Here is a 12,072-nt window from a genome sequence, read left to right as displayed (position 1 = left end):
TGGCTTTGAAACCACATCTCTAGCCACAATGCCTGATAGCAAGAGGAATTAAGTAAAATAGGAAAACTACCAGCTCACTCAGGGTTAACACTAGTCTGTGAGCCGCTATAGTAATTAATTACCCACTCAACTGAATCTAGCTTAATCATTCCTTGTATTATTTTCCCATCATGAATCATGAAGTTGATTTGAGGGCACTTCACGCTGCCCACACTGGAGGTGATGGAAAAGTTGCTACTTACTGTTCTGATCTTCAGCACCTAGCTTAGTGTTTTACATGGAGTACATGTGCAATAAATGTTAATTGAACTGAATCTTCAAGCCGGGATGACCACTTATTGGAGAGAATACAGAAGGGATTCTTGGTCAGGTGCGGGTCTGATTAGATGAACTCTGTGAGCTGCTTGGTCTTTGAGCTGGTCAGTTCAGTCCTTGCTTAATGACTTTAAGTGAGAGGGGAACCCACTAACTCCCGATGCAGCTCATCCTGCTTCCGGAGGAGCTAACATCGATAGAATATTTGTCCTCGCGTTAAGTTTACATGTGCTGTCTCCGACTTTCACTGACTTTCATTCATTATTCCTAGTTCTGCACTCCAGTGCCAAATAGAACATATCTAATCCCTCTTCCATGACAGCCCTTCAAATATTTGTAGACAGTTAACACGGCCTCCACAACTCTCTTCTCTGGGATAAATATCCCTGCTTCCTTACTTTTGGCATAGAGTGATCTCAATGCCTTCCCCTATCACTGCTTCTAACAAGTTGATTATTCTGGTGATGAGAAACCATATGGCCCCATTTCCCTTCTATCCGTTCATCCTGCTTTCCTTTTTCTCTCATTTTTTCTTCTCCTTAATGGCTTCACCTTGTCAGCTGTACTGGCCAGCACTGCCCATCCCTGTTAGTGACGGCCAGGGTCGCAAAGATTGCTAATCCTTAGCTTGGAGTTTAACTGCCATTACTTTAAGGTTAGACCATTATTCTCACGCTTAGTCTGCAATATCGCTTGAGGTAGGGATGCTGGAGGAAGATTTAATTTGAAAAAGACAAAGGACCTTCCAGAGAAGGAGCAGTCAAAAGCCACGAGAAAGACAAAGAATTAAAAAAAGCAAAGATCAGAGTTCTCACTTTTGACCTGATTTCACCATATGTCATTTTCATGCTGTCAAGATTAGACTAATCAGAATTTTCTGCAGCGGCCATGCGTGAGAAGCATGAAAAATTAGGGAAATGTAAGTCATTCTTTTTAAAATGGAACTGCACAGAACAGAAAGCAGTATACCAAATTTGGTCCAAGCATCAACCCTTCACTTCATATTGCCCCCAACATGCAGATAATCATAATTAGAATTTAATGAGAACAGTTCTGCCATCCGGGTGCTTAGTAAACATTAATTAATTCTGGATTCTACCACCTCTGTGAAGCAGCTAAATCTTATATCCTTCTCACAGTGAAATTGAGGTTGGGAGGTTAAGCAGTTTTTATGATTTAAAAGGAGGATCCATACCACATAGGTAAATCAGAGCATGGGCTGAAATTAATTTTTGAATTTCCAAAAGTTCAAGTGCTCTTGACTTTGGTGGGTAGATAATGGGGGATTGTATGAGTCTTCCAGAATTGGGCCTGTGCTTTTGTTTGCAGTGTTGAGCTCCACTAAACACAAATACAAATAGGGGAAATATTTATGATTTCGTTTGGATGGGGGACTCCCAGCATGGGACGCACTTTGTCATGCAGATTGCAACCTTAGGTAACTTAGTAGATAAGTCCTAGTGACTTTCCTGAGCAACTGAGATGACTTCTTCATGGTCAGAAGACTTGTAAGTGTCAGAAGTAGATGAACCTGAGTTCCTGATGTCACTCTACTCTTTCCATTATGATATGTTGCCCTGAAATGACAGATCTCAGATTTAATTTTCTTGCTCTTCAAAATATAGCTTCTGAACCTCAAAAGAGGCCCCCATCACATTTTCCTTCGTTCAGCCCTGAGACTTGATTGTAATCTATTTGCAAGACCTCATGAATTTTTGGGGGGGGGCAGGAAAAGGAAATATTAAAGAAGAAAATGCCTTAATTAAAGTTCTCCCTTAGCGAGGTGATGGCTATAAGAAGGCTCTGACTGTGAGGAGGAAAGCAGGAGTCTGCATGATACTGAGGATCACACAGTTCAGATCTTAGCAGAGATATTTCAGTTGAGGCCCCTGTGGTCCCAACCACATTGCTAGCCGTAGCTCTTTCCCTTTATTATGGAGTCTTGGGGTCTGGAAACACTAGCAAAGCAGCAAGGAGCCCTAGCAGCTTTGGGCTGGGACCCCTGATGAAATTCTTGGAGTCAATTTGGATTTGGGTTTTCTCTCAGCAGTTTTTTAAACTAGTATGCACATTCCAGAAATCAGAGTAATTTGTATGCAGCTGTGTATTATTTTCACTTGTGTTTCTAACAGAGCTGTAACTAGAAATTCTTTCTCTTGGGGCAAAAACCAGTCGCGCTTTGGAGGAGGGGGGCAGGCGAAGGTGGTTGGTGTGCAGAGGACAGTCCAGCTGCAGGTGTGGTCATTCTGGGAGAGGGGCAGCTTGTCTTCTCACCCAGTGTCTCCCCCTAACTCTTGTGGGGCTTGGGGGAGGGGCAGAAGGGCTCTTGGAGGGGTGGGCTGAGATTTTGGAGGACCACAGGGGATAGCAGTTGCCTTGGGAAGGAAATTGCTCCTGTTGCCCCAGATGTCAACATCTAGGGACACAAGCTTGTTCATCTCACACTGGTTATAGCTGTGGTTTCAAAGTCAGAGAAATGGCTAAAGATGAAGGGAGTAATGCATTCCTGTATTTGCTATGGGGATCTGTGGCTGGTACCAATTAGCCAACTCTTTCACACTTTTCCAAGAGTCATGTGGTTAACATACCATAAGGCATCTCTTTTTCTTGTTAACACTCACTTATGGTAAGCTTGCAGGATGTAGAATCGAAGCTGGCATCCTTTCAACAACACTCAGGAGGAATTTATTGAGTGCCTGTGTGGGCAGATCCGCATCTTAAAAATGGCCAGAAGAAGCTACGTATTCCAAGAATGCTCCCTTCACTGACGATATAACCCATGATTGCCCCTGGATTCTGTATATTTTACTTGGACCACACCCTGTCCAATGCTGTACTGATGGACAAAGAACCAGAAAGCTGAATTAAAAAAGCCAATCTACCCTTTGGGAGGCTGGCGGAGAGCCTAAGGTCAATCACACAAAACTTTTAATCATCATTCTTGGCTCCTGTGTTCCCTATACCTGCCTTTGGATGGGCCGAGCATAGATTTAGAGGTCATCTAGAACAATCTCCTGACTTTACAGATGGGGACACTGAGGCCAATGGTCACACAGTGAGTGGCAGAGATAAAACCAGGAGTCCTCCATCTTCGAAACCAGCATTCTTTCCACTGTGCCACAACTGACTTCCTGGCCTAAAGCCCCGGCACATCCTGTATCACTTCACAAATATGCTCATGTATAAGTTAGTCTATTTGGAAATATGAAAAGAGGAGACAGTCCAAGACCTCTACAAAGTTAGAAGCCAAAGGAAAACATCATATGTGCCTCTTCAACACAGATAAGACAAGAGGCAGAAAACCCCCAAGTTGTGGAGATGATTCTGTTGCCATTTTTGATGAGAAAGTTTTAGCTTAGAGTTGACCTGATTTTTATGAAGCTTTGCCTTCAGAGCAGCTTAAGACAAAAGGCTTCACGACTGAGGTAGAAAGACTAAAAAAGGAAATGGAGAAAGAACAGATGCTGAACCAACACAAAAGAGAAGCATATGAGGAGGGAAACAGCCATCTCATCTCTAAAGTTAGCTCCTCCCTCCCCTTAACACTGTTTTGGCTCACCTCCGTTGGTTTAGTGCTTCTGGGCTATGGGTTCCACTGAACAATGCCTGAGCTGCCATGGTGAAGAAGTTCCTGCTACAGAAAGCCCTCCACTGTTCCTCATAGCTCTTCATGGGCTTTCTGCCCATGGCTGTTCAGATCCAGCCTTTTCCTGACCGGGTGATTCATCCCTTGATCCAGGATTGCTCAGGGATAAGATGACTCTGTTGAACGTTGGAGGCAAGATTGTCTTTTTCCCACAAATGGCCTCCTGCTTGGGCTCCCATCTTTTCCCCCTCTCCATGCTGAGCTTTGCTGTGAGCTTCCAGCAGATTGTAGGCTCCTTCAGGGCAGAGACTGTTCTCTTTTTGTCTTCTGTATCCCTAGTACCTAACACTGTGCCAAAAAATACTTCTTGTTAAGCATCTATCAGGAAAAGCTTTCTATCGATAAAGATGAGCTGGGACAGTGGAAAGAAGATGGTATTTGGGGCCAGAGGATGACTTTGTTGTAAAGATAAAATGAGATAATATTTGTAATATACTTTGCAAATCTTTAAGTGCTATATAAATACTAGCCATATAAACACTTGTCCCATTATTATTATTAGTAAAGTGAGAGGGTTCAATTAGATGACTTTTTAGGGCCTGTGTAGCCCTAAATCTATGATCAGTTGCTTGTTGAATTGAGCTGGATTAACAAAGGCCAGCAATGAGCTACTGATATTCTCATAATGGCACACTGAAGCCAGTTGAGATACTCTTCCAAATATTCCTTTTTTTTTTTGGCTAATACCGTCTTAATACACAGAATGAACACATATCCCTCAAGGGGATTGTTCTTGAGAAAGAAATGTCCAGTTGGTAATTGGGTTATGGTGAATATTAAATTCAAATTTAGTAAACAAGGTCAATTTCATCTCATTATAGGCTTGTGTTCCCACTAAGTGGGGCTATGAATGTCCTTTCATGTGGTTGTTTTGTCCCTAATTGAGCAGGTTAGCCTGAACACTGCTGGTTCCTGCCTCTAGGAAGACGCCAGTGAAAAATGTGGCTTGGTTTGAATTGACCCTGGAAATTTTTAATTACAGGATCTATGTTCCAGCTGCTTTGGTCTTTGAGAGACAGCAACGGCAGCTGGAGGTAATGAAGGAACTGAGGACGACTAAGTCTACTGAAGAACTTTTCGAAGAACTGAAGCCTTTTGTGAAGTATTTTAAAATACATTATTTGTAGATGTAAGAGTTGGTTATCTTGAGGGGCCTTATAGAGAGGCAAGAATAAACATCTCACTCCTCCAAGGGAAGCCTTGATTCTTGGCAGGAGGGAAAAGCAAGAAGTTGGAGTCAGAGGTTGGCCACTGTGCTCTCCTCAAAGAGAGGGGGTACCCCACCAGGATGATGTCTATCTGCTCCCTTAAATGTCATCAATAATTATAGATTATTATAATTATTTATTATAGCCAATAATTAATTATTAAGGGATGTAATTTTTAGGTTCAAGTTACAGCTCCTGATCACTATTTCTTAATAGAGAAAGAGCTCTATATCCAAGGTTTCATCCCTTTTCCACCAAATGCCACTTTCACAGGGAACACTCATGGCAAATAAACTCATTTATACAAGTCAATGGCAAAACATACAAGGTCTACATATGAGAGTGTATACTGGATGATACAGAATGAAGGAGCTCTTCCCATTGGCAGTGAAATATCTCAGCTCAACCAAGAAAGACAGTCTCTAATATGACCCAAGGGAAAAATTCTCTGAAATTTGGAATAGCAACCTGAGATTAAGGATATTATAGAGACTGCCAGCTCTTCTCAATAAGCTATTTCCCAGTTCTTTTCTCCCTTCAGCAACCTGAAGGGGAGGGAAAGGAATAAGCATTCATATAGTATCTACTATGTGTCAAGGTCCATTTTACAAATCAGGAAACTGATTTGTACAGAGGTTAAGCGACTTGTCCAGGGTCACAAAACTAGCAAGGATCATGAGTCAAGTCTTCCCAACTCAAAACCTAGCCCTCCATCTATGGTGCCACCTAGCAACCTCCTAGAGAGGACCTGAAGAGAGGTTGGAATGGCCATCTCTTGTCTCAGAATTGGAAGCAAGAAGAGCCTGCTGGAAGTCAGAAGAAAATGGATCTCTTTTCTCCCCTGCTCCCAGCAATTGTTCAAGCAGCAATCAATCTTCACCAACAAAGAGAGAATCTCATTGGCTCTTTGAGCTAAGGGTTACATGAGGTATTGTGCAAAATTTGTTCTAATATTATGTTTAGATTGCAGGGAAGAGCAAGTAATTTGCACTTTATTTTGTTGATGAAAGAATGAATAAAGCATTTATTAATCATTTACCATGTGTAAAACCCAGTTGGTACAAATACAAGAGTAAGATAGTCACTGCCCTTGAGGAGATTACAATCTACTATTTAGGTTCTGAATGTATTGTGTATGCCTATAAGCATCCTATCTTGGGCCGGACTATTCTATAGGATAGTAACTTCTTTCAAGCATTTTTTAAATTTAAAAATTGTCAAAATCTTTTGCTTTTGCATTATCTTCATTTCTAAATATATCATTACCCCATCTCTTAACGAGCAACCCATACCTTGTTTTTAAAATATATTATTTACTTATTTTAAGCATTCCTTTTTTTTAAAATTGTGAGTTCTGAGTTCTCGCCCTCTTTCCTGCCCCTCCCTGACTCATTGAGAAGGCAAGAAATGAGATATCAAATTGTTGTTCAGTCATTCCAGTCATATCCTCCTCTTCGTGACCTCATTTGGGGTTTTCTTGGCAAAGATCCTGGAGTGGTTTGCATTTTCTTCTTTAGTTTATTTTACAGATGAGGAAATTGAGGCAAACAGGGTTAAGTGACTTGCCCAGGGTCATAGGGCTAGTAAGTGTCTGAGGCCAGATTTGAACTCAGGAAGAGGAGTCTTTCTGACTCTAGGCCTGGAGCTCTATCCACTGCGCCACCTAGCTGCCATCATGTAAAACACCATTTCCACACTAGCTATATTTTTTTTTAAATGGCAAGAAAAATAGAGAAAGTGAAATCATTATGTTTCAACCTGCATTCAGTTCTTTCTCTGGAGGTGGATAGCATTTTTTATCATAAGTCCTTTGGAATTGTCTTGGATCATTGTGTACTGCTGAGAATAGCTAAGCTGTTCACAGTTGATCATTGTACAATATTGCTGTTACTGTGTGCGATGTTCTCTCGGTTCCGCTCACTTCGCTTGGTGTCAGTTCATCTAAGTCTTCCCAGGCAAATTTTCTGAAACCATCCTGCTCGTCATTTCTTATGGCACAGTCACAATCACATACCACAGCTTATTCAACCATTCCTCAATTGATGGATAGCTCCTCAATTTCCAACTCTTTGCCACCACAAAAAGAGCTAATATAAATATTTTTGTACATATAGGTCCTTTGCCTTTGTCTTTGATTTCTCTGAGATACAGAGAAATGCTGCAATCCATATCTTATAATAAAGAATGAAAAAAAAAGCAGTTCAACAAAACTGACCACACCAACCAAGTCTGAAATATATGCGATATTTTATGCCCATAGCCCTCTACCTCTACAAAGAAGGTAGGGAGGTGAATTTTCTGCTCTTTCTTCTAGAGCCAGGCTTGGTCATTATAATTATACGGTGTTCAGTTTCTGTTTTTGTTTTTTCCATTTATATTGTCGTACTCATTTCATATATTTATTTTCTTGATTCTGCTTGCTTCACCCTGCATCATTGTATAGCTTCCCAAGCCTTTCTAAGTTTTTAATATTCATTGTTTCTCACAGTGCTGTTCCATTTATGTAACACAATTTGTTTAGCTGTTTCTCACTTGATGGACATCTCCTTGGTTTCCAGTCATTTGCTGACACAAGAGATGTTGTTCTGAATATTTAGGTGAATATGAGACCTTCCTCCCTTCTTTGACTTTCTTGGAGTATATGCCTATTGATGGGATCTATGGGTAAAGGGTATGGACATTTTAGTCACTTTTAAAGTATAATTCCAAATTGCTTTCCAAAAAGGTAGGAAATCAATACTCAGTTTGACCAAGAGTATATTAGTGTGCCCGTCTTTCCACAACCCTTCCAATATCAATTATTTCCATCCTTTGTCATCTTTGCTGGTTTTCTGGGTAGGAAGTGAAAGCTGAGCATTGTTTTAATGATCATGTCTTTTCATTAATTATCCACAGCACTTTCATATGGTTGTTAATAGTTTGCAATTTTGGGCGGAATTGTTTGTTCATGGCCTTTTGACCAACTGAGAAAGTCTCTTCTAAGAACTCCAGAGGTGACTTGGAATTTTAAGGGACAAGAAAAACCTGCCTTAGCTTCTGTAAGCTCTGTACAAAGTGAACGTGAAGCCTCTTTTTGAAGGTCATAGCCTAGTCTGGTAGGAAAAGTTAGGACACTGCAAAAATCTTGGGGTAAATAGGACAGAGTCTTATCCAACAGAGACAGAGCAGACATAGGTCCGTAAGTTCAGTGTGGAAGAGGAAGATGGTCCCCTCTGTCTAATTAACACATGCTTATGGACTAGCATATGTGTCCATTTTATTCAATATTTCCAGAATCTCCTAGGTTATGTTTTCTCTTCTGTATATTGAGAAATTTCCCTTTACCTAGTGACGATTTATGTTTCTGAAAGTTTGATGTCATCCTATTAAATAAATTTTCACAAGTTACTTGGCCACTTTGTCCTCAGTTTCCTCAAATGTAAAATGAAGTACTGCAATGCAAGACTTCAGGTTTCCTTCCAGCTTTAATATTCTTATGATAGGAGGAGGGAAGGCAGGGATCCTCAAGAAGTAAAAATGGCTTTTTAACACCATTAATGTATTAAGGCAGAATAGAAGCTGTCAGAATATATGGTTATGATTTTTCCCATCATATATTTAAAAAGGAATATTGGATCAATCAGTCAATCGTTATTAAACATTTACTATGTGCCAGACAGAAGCTAGATGGCACAATGGATAGAGCTCCAGGTCTGGAGTCAAGAAGATCTGAGTTCAAATTTGACCTCCAACACTTACTAGCTGTATGACCCTAGGAAATTCACTTAACCCTCTTTGCCTCAGTTTCCTCATCTGTAAAATGAGCTGGAGAAGAAAATGGCAAACTATTCCAGTATCTTTGCCAAGAAAACCCCAAATGGGGTCACAAAGAATCATACATGACTGAAAACGACAACAAAAATGTGCCAGACATTGTGCCAAGCACCGTAGATATGAAAAGAGGCAAAAGACAGTCCCTGCCCCTCAAGGAGCTTACAATCGAATAGGGGAGATAACAATGCAAACAAATATATACAAAGCATGCCATATACAGGTTCATACCTTACTCATTAGGAGATAATTTATCTAATTACCTTACCTCTCTGAAACTTAGCCACAAATGAGGAAATTAGCACACACACACACACACACACACACACACACATACACACACACACAAAGATACTTGGGTGGTCAGAATAGATGTCATCAAGTTGAAATTTTATTTTACTTTCAGAATAGCTCTTTAGATTCTCATTTGGAACCTGTTTCCTCTTATTTTAGAACGAATTTTAACAGTTTTGGTTATCTAATTTCCCAGATTGGAACAGAAAATTAGTTTTGCTGTATCTGAAAAATTCAGTTGTTCAAAAGAATTGCTCCATAGCAATTAAGATATTCCTATATCTGGCATTAACACAGAGATTCAACTTACACTTATTACTTTTGAAGAAACAGAATCAAGGAGAAGTCACCAGGTTGGTTGTACTAGTGTCTGTGATGCAAACCTGCTCATTTTTCACCTTAGTGAATTTCATTCCAGGTCTGGAAGTATTTTCTGAACAGTAAGCAACACAATAGAATTCAGTCAGAGGAATCTCTATTATAATTTTTATTTCCTAGAATCTGACCAAAAGCAATGTAAATTTCAATAGAGAAACTGTCGACATTAATATAATCCTTCCCCTGACTAGGTTGTTAACGCTTCACTCTGTGTTCCCATCCATCCTTTACCCTTGCAGAGCAGAATAGTAAGAAGCAGTTTGTGTAGTGGATAGGGCATGGAACTTAGTAAGCAAGACCTGGATTCAAATCCTTTTTTATATTTTTACTAGCTGGGTGACCCTGGGCAAATCACTTAACTTTTCTGTGCCTCACTGTAAAATTAGAGGCTAGGAATAAATGGCTTCTGAGGTCCCTCCCAGTTGTAAATCTATGACCTTAAGTTAGAAATATATGAATAATGGAGTACATATCCAAAAATATAACTTTATCCATGTCTTTGAGAAATTTGGTCCTGGCTCCTGGTGTTCTAAATCTAGATCCTTGCTTTTAAGGGATATAAAATTCTTCGATCAGAATATTCAATGAATCGAGGGAAATGGAGACACGAATCTTTTATCCATCACCAACCTTCCATCCAACTTAAAAATTCATTTTCTATTTCCCAAAGACTCACTCCATTTGATGTCTCGGGCTTTTGCCCATCTATAAAAATAGATTTCTCCTGTGTGGGTTTACTGCCTGAACTCACTTTGACATCACAGCAGGGAGATGGGAGGAGGAAGGGAAACCAGTGTGATACTTAGATTTCAAGCTCTACCATTATCTTTTCCCTCTGGCTCACTCAAAACCTAATCCTTAGAGCCTCCCCAATCTTTTTATCTGCTGGTTGGCTGCAGAGTAAATGTTTGCAATAACTTGCTGAGATAGTCTTTGTATGCAACCAAAAAATAATTGCGTTGTGTTTTCCCCTGGCTGCTGGATGTGATAACTGCACAATGTCTGCTCTAGCCAGAAAAGTACTTACCAGAGAGGGGCAACTTCCATATCTAAAGTGATGATGGCTCAGCTGGCAACTGACTGCTCAGTGGAGGTAGCACAGGGTATGACCAAAGTGGTTTTATTGATTTTCAGAATGAGCCTCTTGAGAAATTTTTTTCCCTAAGTTTTACATGAGGGGAAATTATGGATTTTTGAAGAAATGAAAGCATATGACTCTGGCTCCTGACTTTGGGTTTTCCAGAAAAATTCAATAGACTACTTGTTATTAGAACAAAACAAACAAACAAACAAAAAAGAACAAAAAATTATCGGCCAATACGTCTACAGAGTTTGATGTAACTGACAGAGTCAGAAAGGATTGGAGTCGGGAAGGCCTGTCAAATCCTCTCTCAGACACTTACTAGGTGTGTGATCCAGAGCAAGATACTTAACATCTCTGCGCCTCAGAACCTAGAAGGAGCAGGGCTGAGAAAAGACCCTTAAATCTGGCAATGAAGATGCGGTGCAGTGGCTAGTGTACTAAGCCTGGAGTCAGGAAGACCTGAGTTCAAATATGGCCTCAGATACTTACTAGCTGTGTGACCCCTGGATGAGTCACTTAACCCTGTTTGCCTCAGTTTCCTCATCTGTAAAATGAACTGGAGAAAGAAATAATAAACCACTTCAACATCTTTGCCAAGAAAACCCTAAATAGGGTCACAAGGAGTTGGACGTGACTGAAAAATGACAACAGCCATGACTCTGGAGATTAGTTTTAGTAACGTAGCCTTAGAACCAGAGTGTAATGAGTTGAAGAGTAAGGGATGAGGAAGCATAGATGAATATACCACTGGTTTTATAGGTATTTAATTATGAAGGGGAGGAGAGATAGAGGCCAGAAGTTTGAAAGGACAGCAGGTGTAAAAGAAAGGAAGAAGAAGGGATTAAGAGTCTACTATGAGCCCCACACTGTGCTGAGGGCTTTGAAAATATTATCTCATTTGATCCTAACAATAGCCCTGGGAGGTAGGTGCTATTATTATCCCCATGTTACAGTTAAGGAAATTGAGTCAGCCAGAGGTAGATTTTCCCAGGGTCACATAGCTAGTAAGTATCTGTGGCTGGATTTGAATTCAGATCTTCCTGACTTATTGCTCTAAACACTGAAACACCCTGCTGCCTAAGGAATTTTTTTTTCCTTTTTTTTTTTTTTTTTTTTAAATATAATGGGCGTGATGGAGCTAAGCTGAGGGTCATGTGCTTTGCTGAGATAATGAAGCTGGCTTCTTTTTGAGGGGCATGCACTTGTGCTTTGGGGTTATAAAATGACCCCTTATTGTTCCTATGGCTGAGAGACTATGTCAAAAAGGGTTGACAGCTGAGCCCAGGAATTACTGCCAACTCGGAGTCTATGAAAGGAGAGGAGAAAGGCTCTACCCC

General features: G+C 40.4%; 1 protein-coding gene across 1 annotated transcript in view; it reads left to right on the top strand.

Moving 5' to 3' along the window:
* The first annotated feature begins 11,388 nt into the window (after positions 1 to 11,388).
* The window catches only part of CA6 (carbonic anhydrase 6), a 30,224-nt gene continuing 29,540 nt past the window's right edge, over positions 11,389 to 12,072 (top strand). Inside the window, exon 1 of the mRNA XM_036743633.1 lies at positions 11,389 to 11,449. Coding sequence (XP_036599528.1) covers positions 11,389 to 11,449 — 61 coding nt within the window. The remainder of the gene's footprint in view (positions 11,450 to 12,072) is intronic.

This window comes from Trichosurus vulpecula, chromosome 2 (genome assembly GCF_011100635.1).
Source record: "Trichosurus vulpecula isolate mTriVul1 chromosome 2, mTriVul1.pri, whole genome shotgun sequence".
Classification (NCBI taxonomy): Eukaryota; Metazoa; Chordata; class Mammalia; order Diprotodontia; family Phalangeridae; genus Trichosurus; species Trichosurus vulpecula.
This window is presented reverse-complemented; position numbering and strand designations above follow the sequence as displayed.